This window comes from Mixophyes fleayi, chromosome 8 (genome assembly GCF_038048845.1).
Source record: "Mixophyes fleayi isolate aMixFle1 chromosome 8, aMixFle1.hap1, whole genome shotgun sequence".
Taxonomy (NCBI): Eukaryota; Metazoa; Chordata; class Amphibia; order Anura; family Limnodynastidae; genus Mixophyes; species Mixophyes fleayi.
The window spans coordinates 14,570,454-14,592,325 of record NC_134409.1 but is presented as its reverse complement, the minus strand read 5'-3'; the positions used below and the strand labels follow the sequence as shown (position 1 = coordinate 14,592,325).

Sequence of the window (21,872 nt, the reverse complement as noted above, 5' to 3'; positions counted from 1 at the left end):
GCACATAATTAAAGTCCCTCTGCGCCCATTATTTAGACCCCTCTGGAGAAAGAAGCCCATAATACAATGTCTAGTACCTTTCTCTCTCTAGCATCCTCTATAGCCCCCCCAAAAACTGTCACTCATTCTTCATGACATTGATATTCCGTAACAACCCCATGCATAAACTTATAAATGTCACACAAGATGATTATGGCCCCAAACTAAAATGTTTGTCTAGGGAAAAAAAGACTTAAAACTGAAATGTATACCTCCAGTGATGTGTGTACCTTAACTATAGATGACTAAGCGTGTGGAACTGTGGGAAAAATAATCAGTAAATATATTCATACCTAATTTTTACCAAAATATTTATGGTGCCAAATGAAAGCCCAGTCTGACCCTAACAACTGTGCAAAAATATACAAATAAACTAATAAAAGTGAAAGAGAAAATGGGAAAATTTGGTCAGATCATGAAACGCACCCACTCTGTCAGTAATTAAGAGGGAAATTTATTAAACCAACGCAAAGAAGAAAAGATGGAGTTGATTATTGTTTTGTGTGGTGAAAGTGAGTTAAACATAATTTGTTCATATAATGTGCACTAGCACACAGGCAGGGAGACACCATCTCAGACGGTGGTTGTAGAGGTGTCTGCATGAACATACAGTGACGATTTGTCCCAACAGTCGGAACATTGGGAGGTATGATCCGTTCACTGCTGCTCTGCACAGCAACTGTCCAATCTATCATGCTGCCCAGCAGATCCTCACATCTCCTATCATATGAACCAAAGTCCTTCCTATGTTCGTCGTCTACAGCACAGAAATCCCATTTTGTATCTCTGTCCCACAGAATGTCCCATTTTTAACCCCATAGAACTAGACATTTTCCATCATCTATCTTAGACCTTCAGGTCATACACTCTCTGTCTGTGAGTTCCCATCGTACATCCTCTGTCTAACACACATTCCTGTCATCCACCTTCTGCCCCATAGACCTTCCCATTTTCTATCCTATAGACCACCACATTATCCATCTGTCACCTATATCTCATTATCTTCCATTATATGGCCCACAAAACTCTCCGCCTTCCATCCTCTGTCAGACATAACTACTCATATTGCATCTTCCGCATTTCCATTCTATCTGTGTCTAAATTGGATAAGATCAGACTAATTACCCAAATATCATCGTCCTGTATCACACATCTCTCCATTTCCTCCATCTTTCACATAGGCCTCTCCATTTCCCATATTATTTTATGTCACACTGTTTCACTAACCTTCCCATCTTTCATGTTGGCTTCTAAGCACTATCCACTATCCCAGTATTCTACCTGGTATCCAATCACCCGAAACCGGCATCCCATCACATAAACCTTATCACACAATATCCATTATCTCAGTATTCCACCTGATATGCAATCACTCTCCACCTGCATCCCATCACATAAACCTTATCACACACTATCCACTATCCCGGTATTCCACCTGGTATCCAATCACTCTCCACCTGCATCCCATCATATAAACCTTATCACACACTATCCACTATCCCAGTATTCCACCTGGTATCCAATCAACCTCCACCTTCATCCCATCATATAAACCTTATCACACACTATCCACTATCCCAGTATTCCACCTGGTATCCAATCAACCTCCACCTTCATCCCATCATATAAATCTTATCACACACTATCCACTATCCCAGTATTCCACCTGTTATCCAACCACTCTTCACCTTCATTCCATCACATAAACCTTATCACACACTATCCACTATCCCAGTCTTCCGGATTAATATCGAACCTGAAGTTTAAAATCATTCAGAACAGAAGTTTATTAAACACTTTAAGAAATCTTTATTAAAAAATATAGTTATGAAACATAAAGTACACCAAACAAAATATAATTATAGTTCTAAATATAAGAAAGTCACAAGCATCATGCTTCAAATTGAAATCCTTTCCCTTTCACAACATTTTATCCAAAATAGGAATCTTAACGCCATAAAAACATAAAGATAGGAAAAACTTCAAAGTGTAAAACAGGTCAGAATATAGTAAAACAAAGACATTTTCAGACCTATTTTACTACTAAAGCTGTTGGGGAAGGGGGTGTGCTTTTTGGGTTGTATTACAAGAAATTACCTGTACTTTTATATGATGTCCACTCAACAAAGATAATTGTTGATAATAGAGACGGACACATAATACGTGGACAAATAATACTGAATAAGCCAGTTTGTTACAAAAAAATGGACATAATATAGATCCCGAAGATGGGAAGGACATTTTACAGGGATATTACACCGATAATCTGCTCACTTTGAAAATGTTAGTATTGCTCTTCTCAATTAAATATGAGTACTTCTTATTTAAGCGAAATTTTGTTAAATTATTACTTTATAATTCAAATGTGCAAAGGTTACTGCAGATGATATTTAATATACCTCAACAGACAAAACAATATAGCAGTCTCTTCTACAGAAAAATAGAAAAACATCTGTTTCCCTTTACAGTTACAGAAAGACAATGACAATTCTTACTAAGAATCAGAGTATTCTTTTATTTTTATTCAATATAAAATAGCAATTTGGTTTTATAGTGCTTTATTGTTGTATAGTAAACTGAGTCTCTAAAATGATTCAATTTCCTTTATATTGTCCTATTACCAAGAAAAAAAAAGAGATCACAGAGTTAAAGGGACACTTTCGTGAAAAGAAATCAAGTTTTATGCTCTTGAATATAGGGCACTGTCTGTTGTCGATGTTACAACTACTTCATAGCATTTCAAGTTTCTCTCGGTTATATTGATTTGGAAACACTGTCAACTGTGTTTCTACAAACCAAGTCTGTCTATATGATCGGTATTGCTGTATTCGCTCATGTAACCGAGCTCAGGCTACATAAACATACAAAACTAGCATTTAATTAGAGAGAATACTAAATACATAGGACATTTACAAAGCGCAATATTTCCGCTGCTTTGGTCCTGCCGTGCATCTCAATTTGTGCAAGTACGCCTAGCTTTCCACCAAAGCACACAGTTTTTACAGGCCAAGGGACTTGAACGCAGTCAGGGCTGTTCCAGTAGGGATAGGTCTAGTTTTTGTAGTACAGTGCAAAAATGAGAGTTGCTTTTGCTAAGCAAGATTACTAAAATAAAGGGGTGGATAGGGGGCATTTTCAGGGCTGCTTCATTCAATGAAATGGACAGCACTGCCACATCCACTCTGCAAAAAGGGTACATTTTTAGTTAGCAGCCAATTAACCTACCAGTATGTTTTTGGAGTATGGGAGGAAACCAGAGCACCCGGAGGAAACCCACGCAAACACAGGGAGAACATACGAAGTCCTCACAGATAGGGCCATGGTCGGGAATTGAACTCATGACCACAGTGCTGTAAGGCAGAAGTGCTAACCACTAGGCCACCGTTATGCCTCTCTATGCAACCAGGGACAACTTTAAGTTCAAGGTATGGCTGGAAAATTATACCCGGGGGGGTGAGACTTGGATCAGCAGCCAATTAGAAACATTTTAAATGAAAAAAATGCAGTTGGCCCAGTGACCCAGCCCAAGGTAGGCCAATAAGGGACTGGACCCAGGGGCAGATGCCCCCCAGCCCGTTTCAGTTGCAGAAATATCTCTACCCTCTGAGAGGAGATGGTAGTAGTGCACTTACACACACACAGATGAGGACCATATTTGCACCATAGTGAAATGTGACACTATTTAGTGAGAGAGGCCACAGTGAATGAAAAAAAATATCTAATTATATTTTTTGAAACCTTTTGTGTAAAATGTTGTTCATACAACATAGGTATCAAATATATACTTTTAAAAGCTATATTTAAGCAAAACAAATAAATGATGTGGTTTTGAGCATAGGGACCAATAAAATCTGCATTAGTAGATATTAGATGACCTTTTGCTACATTATTTAGGTTTTGATAAAACGACCTATTGCAGCTATCCATAAAATGAACAATGACATCAAGCTGCCTATGTGCATCAAGGGTGTTGCTGGGTGATCTTATAAACTGCGTCCTTAAAAGGTACAAACCTTTATCTGGTAGAGATCCAAAGACCAGCTGGCTGGGAGGCTGCCTGAGGATATAACCAAAACAGGGACAAAATGTCTTTACTCTGAATCACACTGAAGAAAAGCAGAGCTATGACGTGTTCTCAGAGATGGGCAGTCAGCCACTAAAACATATCACTCAAGAGGTGAATTATTTAATAAGGAAAAATAATCCTTCAGAGAAAAATACTATGCATTATTTCAAACAAAACTCAGCGATCTTATAGATGTAATACATCCTCCTGTTTCGCTGAAGTTCTGGTGGGGGAACGTTAACCTCACATCCGCCTGTTATCATAATACTTAATTGAAAATAACACAAATTTCAGCAAACATGTAGTTTTTATAATTAATTTTCCAAAGTGATTATTAACTTACCTAAAAGATAACTAAACTCTAAAAGTGTATTTTCTCCTACAGAGACATGGGGGTAAATTTATCAAGATACGAGTTTCCAGCAGATTTTAAAAGTGAAGATGTTGCCTATAGCAATCAAATTCTAGTTATCCTTTTGTAGAATGTACTAAATAAATGTTAGGTAGAATCTGATTGGTTGCTATAGGCAACATCTCCACTTTTCAAACCCGCCAGAAACTCACAGCTTGACAAATTTACCGCATGGAAGTAAAATTCTGTGGTCATTCTGACCCGACTTTCCAATTACTTATGAATATTTTAAATATTTAGCCAATGGCTGAAAGTCTATTGGGTCTAAGAGTGATACAAGATATAGCAGGGTCACACCTCTGCTCTTACAGATTAAACATGTCAGCTTTTACGTTTAAAAAAACAATAAAATAAAAAAAATTCTAATCTTCTGCAGGTTTTTGACTACTTTTTTCAGCAATCAACCTGTCATATCGGAGAGGGATGCCAGGGATTACTAAACAGGAGCGCTCGGACACAACACAGATTACATGTGGCCCAGGATTTTGATTGTGGAGGTAGCAATCTGAGTAGAATATAGCTTTAGTCAGTACCTGAAAATCAGGTTGAAGGAGTGTATAATTTCTCTTTTATTAATTAGTGTCCCCAACACTATAAATATATCTATCAGTTTTGTTTTGTTAAGTGCATAATGCAGACAATTTATATTTGTATGTACAATTTATGTAAAGGATATACTGTCGTAGAACTAAAGGAGAAGCAATGGTTAAATAGCTTTCTAGCGTTCTTAAAGCAGATTAAATCAGTTTATAACCATTGTTCTGTGAAGCTTAATTTATTTTTTTGATGAAACAAGGACACTCTCATTCTCTCATAATATTGCTATCAGTATATATTTTGTGTGTCACCCTATTGCAGTTGTGAAGTATGTTGGTGCTTTATAAATTGGATACTAAGGGCTCGTCCATATGAATAGAAACATGTGTTGAGTTTCATGGAAAACATGACAGGAGTATACTACCAGGTAAAGCAAATAGACAAGGGATCTACTGATGCTTATTTACAGGGAAGCCAGTATAAAAAGCTAGGATTTCATTACTGCTTGCTGTAGTACTAACTAAAACCCTTTAGGTGTTACCAAGTCATTATATATATATATATATATATATATATATATATACACACACCTATACATATATATACTATATAAAATTACAGCTATAATCAGACTGGTTGCTATAGGCAACATCTCCACTTTTCAAACCTGCAGCTTGATACATTTACCCCCTGGTGTATTTTTGAACCAAATGTGGGTGATTCACGATAAAAGCAGAATTATTATGGTAGATTTGATTTGTAAGGCACCACAGTGCTCTGCAGGACGGTGAGAGAAACAGGACACACATACAACAGGGACATACAAGGTGGATAAAATAACTGCAGACATGAAAACAAAGGGTATGGAGGACCCTGCTCATTAGAGAGCTTACATTCTAAGTCGAGGAGGGCACAGCTGAAACAAGAGGAGCGAGTGTGGCTCAGAGTGGAGATTGGGATAGCTGTGAGGGTGCATTAGTGTGATTAGTGTTATCGAGGATAAAGTCACCTCTAAAAAGAGATGGGTTTTCAAAGAGCGTCTAAAGATTTGAAGGCTGTGGGAGAGTCTGATTGAGAGTGGTAGGGAATTGCATAAGTGGGGAGCAGCACGGGAGAAGTCTTGTAGGTGGGAGTAAGAGGGGGTTACCAGAGACGAGACAAGGTGCAGGTCAGAGGTAGATCTAATAGGGCGGGAGAGATTGTATTTTGATATGAGATTAGAGATGTATGAAGGGGTGGTGTTGTTGACGGCTGTGTAGGTAAGTGTGAGTAATTTGAATTGGATTCTGGAGGACACAGGGAGCCAGTGTAGGAGCCCAAACCACAACAATAGGTGGCAGGTTCCCTCAGATTTCCCTCTGTTACCTCCAGTAGGGGAACCTGCTATGGCCTTTTGGGGTGCCCACCACTGCCTTGTATCTTTAGTGCTTTTCTCTGCTTAGAAGCACCTCCTTTGTAAGTCAGAGTCTACGTTTTCTGGCGTCAGAAGTTCTATTCTGACCAGAGCCCTATCTGTGCGGCATTTGTATGTTCTCCTCGTGATTGCCTGGTTGTATTCCAGTTCCCTCCCACACCCTAAAAACATACCTTCCAACATTTAGACATGCAAAATATACCCAGCCCACAATTTGCCCAAACCCAACCACGATCGACCCACTTTGGGGGTGCAATACCAAAAAGAGATTACATTTTGATAAGCGTGATTACTAAAATTAAATAATTAAATAAAGAAAAGAAGTAAGAGCCCTTTTTAATAGAGATGCTCACTGACTCCCGTGAACTGGTTTTGGTTTTTGGATCTGGATTAGTTTCGTGTTTTGGTTTTGACAAAACCGCCCTCGTGTTTTGGTTTTGGATTTTTTAGAAAAAATCCTAAAATATGCTAAAATCACATAATTTTGCTCTTTTTTTGATCCTACATTATTATTAACCTCAATAACACTAATCTCAAGTCATTTGCAGTCAATTTTGACCACCTCACAGATCACATTATTATTTTCATACACTTTATGACAAAGATTGCAGCGACCGGGCTGGATGGTAAGCGACAGAGTAATGACACAAGCACACGGCAGTTCCTAGCACATCTAGGACACATTGGCACACAGCAGTAGCAGAAAAGAAAAATGGGGCTCAGCCCTCCCTCCCACCGTCCGCAATGTTGGATCTTAAAAAGAAATCCGAAACTCGCGAGATCCGACGACGTAACAATGACGTTTTGCCTCGTTTTCAAATCCGAAAAAGCGCAATAGTTTCGGTACTCGGATATGCTAACTTCGGGTATGTTCGGATCTCGAATAACCGAGCCTGAGCATCTCTACGTTTCATAGAGTACCTTGCTGTGTGCATAGCCATTTCAAGGACATGAATCCAGCTCAGAGGTGTCTTTGGGTCTCACGTTATACTTTTAATGGCACACGTTCGTTCCTTCATATCTCACGTTGATGGCCAAAAATTTCTAGGTGCACTCCGAGCAATGTAATAAAAAGCTTTGCACACAAACAACAAAAGGCACGTGTAATAAAGAGTCTTGATCACTCCACACTATTATAAAGCGCTACGAGGTTGGACTACGATACAACATTTACACTTTTGCACAGTCCATCTCTCCGTGCACCTAGCTGCCCTTCTAGTCTGCCTAGAAGCCCCTCGAAAGCGGACAGCAGTCACGCACCTTTGCGTTGGGTTACCCTGCCAGCTCAGCTGTGCCAAAAGAAGGAACTTTGCGGGGTGTGAATTGGTTTCGGAAATGAGGCCCTCTGAAAGGCGCAAATTTGCATCAAAGTCATATCATCTAATCAAACATTTACTTTCATTGTCTTACTTGCACTAGACAGGTAAAAGAATATTGCTGATTAATTGCCGTGCAGATTTGCACCTAAATAGGATCTTAGTAAATACTCTCAGTGGTTTCCCCCAGGGTCTATTTCCAACATTGATTGATAAGAGGTGATGCTGAAAGCATTCATTCCATGGTTAGCAACCGTTATGATAAATACAGCTTCCTAGCACAGCTGCTTTGTATTGCACTTTCCATTTATTCTTTGGTTAACTACCCCAGTAGGAGTATCAAACCCCCCCATGTCAGTATTGTGGTTTTAGTGCATTTAACATTTCACAAAATATATACATTTAAGTGGACAGGTGTACGTTGTAAGAATGTGCCTATCAAACTCACATGTTTATGCCCCTTAATTCAACCCACAAAATAGACGCTGTTGGGGAGGGAACAGTTAAAGTGTCAAGTATAGTGTCTGAAATACTGTCGGTATAATGTTTAACAAGTATCATTACTGTAGAGTTTTGCATCACTACCAAGTATATACTATTTGCAAGCTTCCTGAATACAGTTATCAGCTCTACACTAAAAGAAATACTCATATATTAAACACCCGTCATTAGTAAGCCCGTGGCACAAAAGTTGGCAAGAGCACAAAATGTCTTTGTTAGAATTACAACACTGTACATACATTGCCCATCCTAATACTGCTGAAGTGTGTGCACACCCTTTGAAAGTATATCGTGTACACGTTTGGATGTTATAGGTTATTCATTGAGCTTCTTATGCTGCAATGATGGGCCTATGTCTTCTTCCCGTTACCCATGCCTGGAATCCTATCAAATAGGTAGGTGTCGTTTCAGAATCTCCTTGGATGGCTGTGGAATGTTGTCTGGGAATATGACTTCAAACTCAACCAGGAGATCTCCATGTTGCGATGGGTTTTTTGGAAAAGGAAGTCCGTACCCGATAATCCTCCGTCTCATCCCTGGTTTAATAATTTCATTTATTGTCATGGGGATATTTCGTCCCTCCAAGGTGGGCACCGTGATGGCACATCCACACAGGGCCTGGAATAAATGATAACATTACATTGTGGCCATACAGTGCCAAATGATAGACATTTCTGGATTTCCAGTAACTGTAACAAGCAGGAAGTAATGACAAGTTAGCATTTGATCGGTACAGTTGGACAGCAAGTCCTATTGCAGGCCTGACCAACCTGTGGCACTCCAGGTGTTGTGAAACAACGAGTTCCAGCATGCTCTGACGGCTATCCACTGGCTACCTACAGGCAAAGCATGCTGGGACTTGTAGTTTCACAACACCTGGAGTGCCACAGGTTGGCCAGACCTCTCCTATTGCACAGGATAAACATTTTACTTATTCTTTCGCTGAAAAATGCTTTAGTTACCCGCTCAGAGTGGCCAATGAATATCATTGACCCTACATTTTTATGGAAAGTTTGATAAAAACATGTGAAACGCAATTTTATCACCCCCTGATATTGCATATTAAGTTTATAGTTAATATATAATAAATGACTGCATGTTTATTTTAAAAAAATGTGTACAACATAAATTATATATGATCACCTCTACATTGTACTCATGTAAATGGATTTACGGGACCAGATTCTCCTAGTTCCCCTAACATTGTATGGAGGGAAAAAAAAGTTGCTCTATAGGCTCTATAGTTAGGAGCAACAGTGCAAATTTGCTCCTGGACAAACCATGTTGCGATACAAAGGGGGGCAAATGCAGTCATTTAATTTTTTGCATGCAGGAAAATACTGGCTGTCTTTGCATGTAATAGACACATAATGGACAGCTTTATTAAGTGTAATTAAGTATTGAGCTAGGATACCCCCCCCCCCCTCCTAACTCTAATTCTGTCCACATATTTAAAATGTGCCCCCTTGCAGTGCTACGTGGTTTTGGCAAGGTGCAAATTTTCTCCTTTTTATTTTTCTTTGTTCCTTTCCTTAAATATGGCCGTGGAAATGATATAAACCTGGCGCTCCGAGATGCTGCATTGAAACGCAATTCTCAACCAAATGAACCATAACCATTTTTCACTTTGTCATAACGCCAAAATGGTCCCCGTTGAATTGACGGTGGATCCTCCGAGTAACTAATTTCACAGTTGTATTTTGCAATTGGATTTCCCCAGTTACCGCAGCAAACCATCATAAATATGCATTTAGGAAGGATGGTTCACGAAGCTTTGAGTGTCACTTATCTCACGTGTTCTCCAGCAGTCAAGGATTTCTTGCAGTGCACTCTGTAACTTTAAGTATAGATATTACAATGACTCGGCCTACCAGCCAGATAGCTCCAGCTCTGACAAGGAGTAATATACGTTTAGTCTTGTTAGTAACTGTCTCCATTACTGCAGATTCACAGATATACACACACATTGCATTAACAATAACATAGACTGCACAAATATACACCACACTACAGTACCAAGCAGAGTCACATGCGCTACACTAACATTCAGATATCCGTCTATGCATCAACAATAAAATAACACACGTACATGCATACAGGACATTATAACACCCATGTGCTCTCCAGTGTGTTCTTCCTGTCTGCCTCAGAGATGGAATTTGGTGAAAAAGGCCCCAACATTGCATCATTAAAATGTTTTGTTGGTTTTTCTTGCAAACACGTTTAACCAGCCAGACACATAGGCCGGTTGTACTGCCCAAAGGGGTTTGAGTACTTATGGCTGTGAGACAATTCCTGTTCTAAGAAACGTGCATTCATGTTCATGATGGTGAACTGAGAACTGGGCAGGGCTTCATCAGGGTGATACATGTTTCTGCACCATCAGTTAGTGACCGATAATATTACCGTGGAGCCAGCGTCACACTATTAGTGCACCCAATAGTGGAGAGGGACAGGATAGGGACAGGATAGGGAGTGTAACATCTTCTTAGATGCCGCACTTTATCACCCTTATTGAGCTGTACCGGACTGAGTGTGTACCCCAACAGCCAACGCGTTTCAATCATGAAGATCTTTATCAAGGCTAGGTTAGCTTTTTCCCGAGGTGGGCGTTAGTGGAGAAAGCCGTCTCTTCACTTACATTGTTTGCACGCTGTATACCATCTGCCTTGTGGTAAGAGTCCAACTTGGACGTCATGTGCTGATATTTTTCGCTGAAGTTTTTATGTATTTTTGTACCTGTACATTTGTTTATATATACTCAGTTTTTATTGTGAGATGTTGGATACCAGGAAATACATTTTTCTTTTTTACTTAAAAAATAATACACTATGGGGGGTATTCAATTGTTAGCGTTAACGCTAACAAACGAGCGCTCAAAAAATCTTACCGTTAATACGGTAATTACTCGCGGAATTTCAGCTCGCCGCGAGTAAACTACTGTATTAACGGTTTTCGCGCGCAATATTACCATATAAACGGTAATATTTTTTGAGCGCTCGTTTTTCAGCGTTAACGCTGACAATTGAATACGCCCCTATGAGTGCTTATTGTTTTCTCACATATACATGCATATGGACCCTTGCTAACCATTGAAGTGCAGTAAGAAGGAGGAGTCCCATGATGTAGATTTGCTAAGTCTTGGAAGCTAAGCAGAGTTTGGCTGGGTTGTTTTCTGGATGGGAGACCACCTAGTGCAATACGAAGAAGAAGTTCCATACTACAGGCTTATGATCTGAGCTAATTATCGTAAGTGTGCACTCTTAAGGGGGAATTTGGAAATTTTGAGAACTATCACTGGGAGACGTGAGGTGTTGCATGTTAAAAATAACAAGTATTACAAACACAAGTTGCATTTATAACAGTTTGCACTATGATGTTTTCTCTGTGATTTATATATAACGTCACGTGAATACATGAGAAATAAAGCATGACCCTCCGTCATCAACTATTATGGCTCTAGACTGACCAGTACTTATCCCCATCGGTTTATGTCCATGTTTTGACTATTGGAAGGTCGTCTGTTATGGTTTGAAGCGATGGAAGAAATTGTATTTCAGTGAGATCTGATAAAGACTATATATGCATCATTAGATATTGATGTAATATTGTATGTATTACTTATACTAGCGCCGTGCCAATATATATGTTTGTTTGTAGCATTTAGATTTTAACTCATTGGTGGATCAGAGTTTTTATAAAGGTGGCTGCTGTCATATTCTGTACATTTTGAGGTTTTGCACTGGAGATACCTTTTTTGTGTTTTTTGTATATTGTACCAGTGATTACTAAGCCTGTGCGGCGGTGATTTGCAGGGCGTGTTCAGGAGCCTTCTCCACTGCAAAAGTCGCCAAGTCCCTTATTATCCACATATCCGGTGTGGTCACACGATATATCTTTCTATGGACACTGGGCTATTTCTAGTTACCGGGCAGTACTGGGATCACTAATACAGCTCACCAATAATGATATGACTTTTGTTAGTAGTACATAAGCTGTAGACACATTCTTGTGGTGTTAGCTTCTCTCTATGTTTTACTGTACGTCACAGCAGTAAGTTCCAGGACTACCAACCATCAGTAAGGTAATAAGAGGGCAGTAAAACTGGGATTTTCATCTGCAAAAAACAGGTTAGTAAAAATTAGACATTATCATACTATAAAGCCATATTATTTTGGCAATCTCAACATTTTTAAACCCCACGTTTATCGTGGAAACCGCTGGAATAGCATTAGCAGCACCAATGAAGGCTACAACCAGATTAAAGGTCCCTGGAAGCCCATTTGCGACCCCTATAAGCCACCTGGGCGGAAAATGGCAGGGAATGTAAAGTAGAAGACAAGTCTGTGGATGAAAGTATGTAATGGCGTGTGTGTGTTTGTGTGTGCTGGGGGTTATTACCAGCGGGACATGTAAAGGTGGGGGGGAGATTAAGCTTATAAATTACATTTGAATATAAAGGAATTTAGCTGGAACCCATGTGTTGTTTTGGCTTTTGAAGACATTGCTTGTAACATATATATGTGTCAGTAAAGCTACAGTTTGTCAGTCAATCTTTATGACAGCATCAGCAATTGTAAAAAAAATGACAATAATTAACAAATAAAGAAGTTTTGTTTCAGCTAATTCAAGCAGTTAAAAAACTGTCACAATATAGTGACATGTGCACAGCTAACGTGAGTGCAGGTCCTGCACAATGCACAATAGGTGCATAGGAAGAATCTATGGGGCAGGATTCAATTCAACGTGAGATCTCTTCGCCAACATTCCGATTTCTCTATCACAATAACCGCTATTGTGCTCAACCAGACCTTGCGCTGAGTTCAATTCCCCCCTATATGTGGGAACCATAAACATTCCCTTCAACCTTTAAGAGGAAAAACAAAGCAGACAATTATGATTGGTGCTATAGTAACAATAATAATGTATTGGACGAACTCTGCGTTTGTGTGTGACTTGGGGACCACATCACTTCCGTTCTGTCATTTAGCACCAATTTATATATTCTTACATCCACATTCACCTGCATCACCACAACTCACTTCACTAGAAGAAATGGTTACATAGGCAAACCGAGGAGGGGGGGGGGTTGCCCCTCCAAGCCTGGAGCACTATATAATTGAGGTGGCTGGACCCTGCCCCCGTGTCACACGGCTCTGCTTGAAAAGGGAGAGCTGCGTGCACCTAACAGTAGTGCACATAGCATTGCCCATGTATATTATGAGGATAGGGAGAGTCAGTGAGCAGCCAAGCACTGTCTAATATTATAGCCACACCCCCATGCATGCTGGTCACGCCCACTGGTGGCGTGGTGTGGAAACCCCTCTCTACAAATCCTGCGTTTGCCCCTGGGTTACGTACTTCCTGACATGAAACCAGACTCAGACTCTTTAAGCGTCATACATGGATGTGTGGGTTGTGGACAACTATTATTAAGAAAAGCAGTTTAAATGTAAAAAGAAATCTACTACTAAAAAACAACAAATACAGAGCCGTACCTCGCGCAGGTTGATCTGTAAAGGACACACAATATTTGAACCATCTCTCTTAAAATGTGAATGAGGTTTGTCTTTAATAACAAAAACCACGTCCGCAGGAATGGTCATCGGCGTCTCGTCTCCCTCTTTGGGGAATGTGATTTTGGTGCCTTCTTTCCACCCCTTCTTTATCTCAATAGTAAGGATCTTATCCTCAGTCCGTGCACTTCTTCCATCGGGATTCATCCTTCTCCTGGAGATTCTCATTCTTTTAGTGCATCCGTGATAAATCTCTTCCAAGGACACCCTGAGCTCATGGATAATAGGTGGGTCCTGCTTACGCCGGATCTGATTGCCAACTTGGTTCTTTTCTCTTGGAAATCCGTTCATGCCAAAGCTAGAAAACGAGCAAAAGGGATCATTGTCCAACTCCATGTCCTCGTCGTCCCGGGCTCCGGGCATTCGTCTTCCAAAGAACATTTCAAATGGGTTAGCTCCCCCGAAAAACGCAGCAAACGTCGCATGAGGATCTCCATGGAACGTGTAGTGAAAGTTCCCTCCATGTTCGTTTTGAGCACCAGGTCCTCCTTTAAGCCCTAGATGTAATGGCAAAACAAAAAAATTTAACTAAACACATATTTCAAACATTAAACTAAACACATATTTCAAACATTAAACTAAACACATATTTCAAACCAGCAAAAGTTATTTTTCATAATACATAAATTGTTGATCCACTATTGTGTCATACTTTGCAAAAGCTGTATATGGTATAACAAATATATGTTAACACTACATGACTTTTCTATGAGTCATGTGTAAAACTTGCCGGCACATACTCTTATTTGCTTGTGCATATCAGAAGGTGATAGCGGTAATCCTGGCATCAAAGTGCAGGTGATCTCTACATTTGACACGCGGACACTCCAACATTTGGCAGGTAGAATGTTACGCAATAATCCTCACTTTCCCTCAACAAAGTGTTTTTCAAGGGAAGGGGGTTCTGAACAACTCTGAAAAACTCAGTCACTGTTGTTGAGTGTTTTCTAAACTAGACAATCAATGTAGTTTATTTTTTTCAGTAAGTAATGTAACAACTAAAGCAATTCACAGTATGGAATATGTATTACCGAGGCAGCAACACAGTAAACTGAATAACTGAATTTATTCCATTATGCCAGGAATAGTGTAGTTAACAAGTATCATTATAATAAATATTTTGTTAAATGTTAAAAAAAAGACATAAATAAAGGTGGAATATTCAAAACACTCGTCTATGCCTAACGTTTTCCCCCAAATATTAGAGACAGGGTGATTGGAAGCCGTGGTGTCCAATGGGAGCCTTCACCTGCATGGATGTTTCCCCCTCAGTCATATAATTCTCAGAAAGCCATGATATTTTGTATGACTGTACATCTGAGCACATCTGTGTGACATAGACATTTGTAAGACTGATCAGACGAGTGAGAGAGGATGCAGGGGTGTGAATTATACCTGTTCCAGGGACCTTTAACAGCTGGCCTAGTGTGACACACTGCCCACTTTACACAATAGATCTAATGGAGAGCTGCACGTCAGTGCAATTGCTGAACGCAAAGATGCACCTTGGTGAAAAATGGGCACACTGCTCATGTGAACAACTTGCTTTCTTATTTAGAGTTGCATGTATCTTGCACTTGTGACCCCTTGCACTCAGAGAGGCGAATTAGTGGTGTTAACATGCAAGTGCAGTACAGTAAAATCATGCAAATGCAAGTTAAGCACATCCATTTGAGATGCATCTTATTTTACATTACACAGACCTTGAAATATGGTAGCTACAAGATGCAAATTTTGCACCTGCATAAAACGGGTGCAGGATTTGGAGTTGCTGATTGGCACATCTGTGCTCTGGATGCATCTACACGCTAGATTTAAGGTTGCACATATCTTACATGTGTGTGCAACTCAAAATGAAGATGCGGAAAGTGTAGACACCACTTTTCTCAAATTCAAACGGTGCCTTGTCACTTTATTTCTTTTATTTTGTATATTTACTTATTCTATATTATAGACATAATCGCAATGGGTCTGATTCATTAAGGGAAGTTAAGTAAAAAACATTGAGTAAGTAGTCTCCTGGACAAAACCATGTTACAATGCAAGGGGTGTAAATTAGCTTTCTAGTTTGCACATAAGTTAAATACTGTCTGTTTTTCATCTAGCACACAAATATCAACTTTTAATGTCAGTGTACAAATAAGCTACCAAGTATTTGTGTGCTACATGATAAACAGACAGTATTTAACTTATGTGCAAAATAGAAAATTAATTTGCACCCCTTGCATTGTAACATTGTTTTGTCCAGGAGGCTACTTACTCAATCAGGCCCAATGAGTTACTGAACAGATGGGACAAAGTAACACAACGAAGTACAAAAGAATCGATACCCAACATGTTCTAGATTTCCTTCTAGAGGACGAGCAGTGGTCGTTTTTTCAAGACAGCAGAGACCATTCATTATTTGGGAGCTGCCCAGAATGACTCCTTGTTACAGGATTTGTAAGTCCAAGGACCATGTAAATGCTGCACATTGACGTTGCCAAAGATACTGGAGACAAAATCAAACATGTGGCTGAAGCACTGGCATTTCCTATAATAAACACTGAGTGGGTGGTAGTGATGGAAAGACTACATTCCATGAGCGTACACTGAGTGTGCAGGCTTTTATATACAGCAACTTACGCACACCAGGGCTGTAAACCTGGAACGAAGGGGGGGGTGGTGCAGTAACTTTATGCATTTGGACATAAAGTAAGTGCTGGCTGCCTATAATGGAATGAACAACAAAAAAAACAAACAAAAACTTTTCTTAGGATGGGAATGCTGCATTTGTGACAATCCATGTGTGATTCAAGGTTCTATGCCAGATTCCAGCATTGATAGGGACATTAAATCTAACATGCAAGTTGCTTGATAACCTCTTCCCCAAATCTTACATTAATAAGACCACTGAAGATCATTGCAGTTAGCCTAGCTCAGGCTAAAATATCTGACAAGGAAGGAAATTGCAGGGAACTGAGATAACAAAACTGTTTATGTGTTAACTGCCATCTAAGTGTGGGAACTTTGATCTATATATTTATGAATGTCATAAGTTGCCCTTTAATATTCTGACAAACGGTATATGAGGCAAATTCTGTGGTACTGGTAAAATCTACACAATTATGAGATAAACTGTGCAGTGTAACTTGGTTAATTAAATATGGAAAATAAAAGTTAAAAGGGATCACATTTAAACCGAAGGGCCCAGTGAGCTATGGATATGATACCAGCAAGTGGAAAGGGAAACATTAATGCATATGAATTTGTATTCATAAGCACAGTGGCTCAGTGGTTAGCACTTCTGCCTCACAGCGCTGGGGTCATGAGTTCAAAACCCGACCATGGCCTTATCTGTGTGGAGTTTGTATGTTCTCCCTGTGTTTGCGTGGGTTTCCTCCCACACTCCAAAAACATACTAGTAGGTTAATTGGCTGCTATCAAAATTGACCCTAATCTCTCTCTCTCTCTCGGTCTGTGCGTGTGTGTTAGGGAATTTAGACTGTAAGCTCCAATGGGGCAGGGACTGATGTGAGTGAGTTCTCTGTACAGCGCTGCGGAATCAGTGGCGCTATATAAAATAAATGGTGATGATGATACTGGCGGTAGAAGTTAAAAGTCAACTGTTTAAATGCAAATTACCTTGAAGGACACTTAAAATGATAGGGCTATTAGAGATAAAGTTGTGAACATGGGGGAAGCATTTGCCTCTAGGCATACCAGACTTCCTGTGTATAAAGCTGTCCATTTAATACCCCATCCATAAACCTCCAGATGATTTAACCATATATTGAATCTGACATAAGGGAGTCCCTTGCTCCAGTCGGCCTAGGATGCTGTACAAGTGCCACACAGATTTTGATTCCAAATTGTTTGAATGCAATTGTCATTAAATAGGATTACCACCCATATAGTACTATACATGTGTACAGTGTCACCCTAATGTAGTCAAAATGGATCAAGAATGTTATCTGAATATATTAGAAAATCTTACAATCAACTTAGAAGATGTACTGAGAGTCACAGCACCTCAAGTGCCTATGTATACCCTGCAGTGATATTCTATATAACTGTTAGACAGACTTCTATGTAAATATACATGAGTGAAAAGTCCATAGTCCATTGGCATGAAAATATGTGCAGGAGATAAATAAGTAGGGGAGATGTGTTTGGGGGTGCTTCCACCACCCTTGATTAGCAGCCCAAAGCTAAAAAAACTGCAGACCAAGCAGAGGCCTTTTTTGCATAGAATTTGCATGCGTCACTAGATGCATTTTAAGCTTACAGGTCCCGCAGCTGAACAGTTATTGATCCAAAGGGAGCTGACTTAGCAGCATTATAATGAAGAAGTATAGAGAGAGACTCTGCAGATCTGCAAGCTGTTCAGGCACAGCCTCCTGGCAGGAACCAGTGACTGTGCCTTCTTCAAGCTTATTTTGGATATTTCTCAAGACACATTTTCTTGGCACAAAGTTGCTGTTTGCAATTAGAGTTAAGATTCAGCCCTGGAATGTCATGACATCATGTAACATTCTTAGTTTATCTGGGCTGGGAGCCAGAGAGGGTCAGTCCATGTATGTATTATATAGGAGTGGAGACTTCCCTCCTCCAACTTCTGTCACTGTATATACTGTAAGTGACATAACAAGTCTAGCCTTCACATGTATGCATCAACAACCTTCTTTTCTCAGCGTGAAACCTTTATATAAGGCTCACAGTGCACACTTTACAAATATCCCTCACTGCTATGTCTGTCTGCTAACACCCTTCTTTAATTACAGTGTTTGTCCCCAATTGTACAGCGCCATGGAGTATGCTGGTTATATATAAGTAAATGTATATATCCCTCCTCATCCGTGTAAATTTATTTAGATACTGAATATGTAGTATGAACCTTGTTATGAAGAGATATCCTTAAATATATACTTCTAACCTTCCTTAAGACCAGGGGGTAAATGTATCAAGCTGAGAGTTTTCTGGCAAGTTTGAAAAGTGGAGATGTTGCCTATAGCAAACAATCAGATTCTAGCTGTCATTTTGTAGCATGTACTAAATAAATGATAGCTAGAATCTGATTGGTTTTTCAAACCCGCCGGAAAACTCTCAGCTTGATACATTTACCCCCGGATTTGATAAACATTCTCTGAAGTCTCCTCTGCATATATTGTACAGCACCAGTGACGTAGACCCATGTTTTTTCGGCCCCCATTAACTGTACATATAGAACAAATGACAGACACTTCTATATTGTGATGACTGATACAATAGTACCATGAATATCATTCCCATCTATCTACTTGGTGTATAACATGGTACAGTAGCTCACTTCTGCTTCTCAGCATGCACTCAATGGTATCACATACATCAATCACCTTTATCCACATTCCTGAGACTTCTCTTCCTCCTCTATGTATTGTGAATTGCTTGTATCTCCTGCATGCCTGTAATATCACACACCTGCTGTTTGTATATAAGATTCACCGTCACTGTACTGTAAAGCTGGGTACACACTACAGGGTCTTCAGCGCAATATCGGGCCAATCACACGATAAACGACTGTTTGGCCTGATAGCGCATTAGTGTGTACATTGCAAAGATGAATGATTATCGTTCCAAAGCACATTGTATCGTATGATTTGATTTTTACACCAGATTAAAAATCTTGTTTATTGATGGAACAATGTCGTTCCAATCCTGCAGTGTGTATGTACTCAGGACCAGCAGTGTCCATAGATGTCTATGGAGTGTGCAGAGTCACTGTCTTTTCAGCTGATGGTTATGACAGATGAACTGAAAGATCTGACGGTAAATCTAGTAAAACGTGTACAGTGTGTACACAGGAATCGGCTGCTGATCAGGACTTTTTTTGGGGTTTTTTTTTTCAGTCATTGGTAAAATCGTTAACTATATTGCATCAAGAGAAATTTTCTGTAGTGTGTACCCAGCCTAAGATATAATAACCCTCACACAGCATCTCCAGATGTTTAACATGTGTATGTGCAAAGCACACATGTAAAATGCCATCACGTCATTAAACTTGTCACGCTGCATCTGAATGATCACAGCAGCTGCTTTGATAACTCCTGAGATGAACATTGGGTCTGACACTTTAGAAGTATGTCAGTCTCACCCCTTATCTTCTGACGCACAATGGTCACATCCCAGAGAGCTGCAAGCTTAGAGTGGATAGTGAAAATTCATTTTCAACTATTATGGCAACAATGCCTCTTTTACCTGCAAATCTGTCCTTAGCCTATGATTTTTACCTCTATGTGGATCTACATTCTGAGGAAAAAACAGCTTGAACAAAATAAACAAACAAATATAAAACAAACCACAACTCTCCTAATTTGCTACTGATCTACGTGCAAGCTTCAGCACCTTATATACACTATATATGGTAATCTACTAAACACCTGATCACATAGATTTCAGACCATGGAACCTCTCTGGATACAATCCATTAACCCCCTCAGTGCCATGTTGTCCCATCTGCCTGAAAATTGCAGCACAGGAACCGAATCCAGGATGTGGGGGAAGGATGCCGAAATATAAACATGATACATACCCTCCTCCCCAAACTGATCGTAGATCTCCCTCTTCTTGGGGTCACTGAGCACCTCATAAGCTTCTGCAATCTCCTTAAACTTCTCTTCTGCATGGGCTGACTTGTTTTTGTCTGGGTGCCACTTCAGAGCTTGCTTTCTGTAAGCTTTCTTGATGTCCTCCTCTGAAGCCCCCTTCTCAATGCCCAAAATTGTATAGTAATCTTTCCCCATGTCACCCCTGTCAACTGGACTGGAATGCACAGAGCTACTTGTTTGCAGTGGGATCCAGAAAGTGTGTCCCCCCCAGAGTGCTCACCAGTCCATCCCCTCCTGCTCATATATAGAGAGATCAGCTTTCAGCCTCCCATGTATGTCTATCTGCTGCCTGCAGAATTTACCAGCTCTTTCCAGAAGTTTTTTTTTTTTTTTTTTACAAGGCAAAGCTTTATTAGATGGCTGCCTGCGTAACCCAGGGTACAAATTTCTTTGTACCAGGACGCAGGGTGTGACACTAACATCAATACAGAAGAAGCTGACCTGTGACTGACACATCTGCATTCACAACAGAGGCAGGAGATTTTATCAGTGGGGAATAATAAAACACTTCTTTTGCATGCAATGGGGTATAATGTGTATCTGTTATGCAATTTGGTATTAACACGTGGAATTATAAATGTTATGGCAAGCTGCCTTCAACTGGAGGATTCCTGTGACATGAAGGTATAGAAATTAACAGCCCTCAAACTAATGACTCATGAGCATCCTCAATAGATGGTTAAAGCAGGGCTGCCAAGAGGAATTTCGGGTGCGGTACAGCAACTTCTTGGGCCCCTTCTATAGCCGCCGAAGGGAGCATGGCCACACCTGGTTGGTGGCTCCTCCCACTACAAGGCAGGCCAGGGGACTTTGTACCTACTCCCTCCTGCCTCTTGGCGCCCCTGGGTTAGGCATAGGCAAACCGAGGGGGGGGGGGGTTTCCTAGTGCCTGGAAACCCCCCTTCAACCCTGGGGCACTGTATAATTGAGGTGGCTGGACCCTGCCCCCGCTTCACACAGCTCTGCTTGAAAAGGGAGAGCTGCGTGCACCTAACAGTAGTGCACGCAGCATTGCCCATGTATATTATGGGGATAGGAAGAGTTGGAGAGCAGCCAAGCACTGTCTAATATTATAGCCACTCCCCCATGCATGCTTGTCACGCCCACTGGCGGCATGGTGTGGAAAGCCCCCTCTACAAATTCTGCGTTTGCCCCTGTTAAGGGACCACTACACCCCCTCCCATTAAAAACGGCTGGAACTCTTCCCACGTCTAAAGAACAGTATCTTATTGGGATCTGATACAGATCATAAAGTTGAAAATGCAGCCTTTTGATCTACAGTAACATCGCTGGTCAGGTCCCTGTCTATAGATCACCCTATCCACACAGTGCAGTAAGTCTGTCAAGCTGTCAGTCACTCAGTGCCGGAGTCATGTTCAGACGTC

The 21,872-nt window shown here is 40.3% G+C and overlaps 1 protein-coding gene across 2 annotated transcripts; it reads right to left on the bottom strand.

Moving 5' to 3' along the window:
- Positions 1 to 1,810: 1,810 nt before the first annotated feature.
- On the bottom strand, positions 1,811 to 20,783 carry DNAJB4 (DnaJ heat shock protein family (Hsp40) member B4). 2 transcript variants are annotated; one of them, XR_012678458.1, is made up of 4 exons: positions 20,412 to 20,783; positions 13,784 to 14,358; positions 6,676 to 8,903; positions 1,811 to 6,521 (listed from the first exon to the last, which is right to left on the bottom strand). XR_012678458.1 is itself a non-coding variant. In XM_075181964.1 (3 exons), exons 1-3 carry the CDS (start codon positions 20,620 to 20,622, stop codon positions 8,673 to 8,675), a joined length of 1,017 nt encoding a protein of 338 aa, XP_075038065.1. In that variant the 5' UTR covers positions 20,623 to 20,783; the 3' UTR covers positions 1,811 to 8,672. The 2 variants fall into 2 exon arrangements, 1 of the variants encoding a protein (XP_075038065.1); XM_075181964.1 differs by having other exon boundaries at positions 1,811 to 8,903.
- Between the last annotated feature and the right edge of the window lie 1,089 nt (positions 20,784 to 21,872).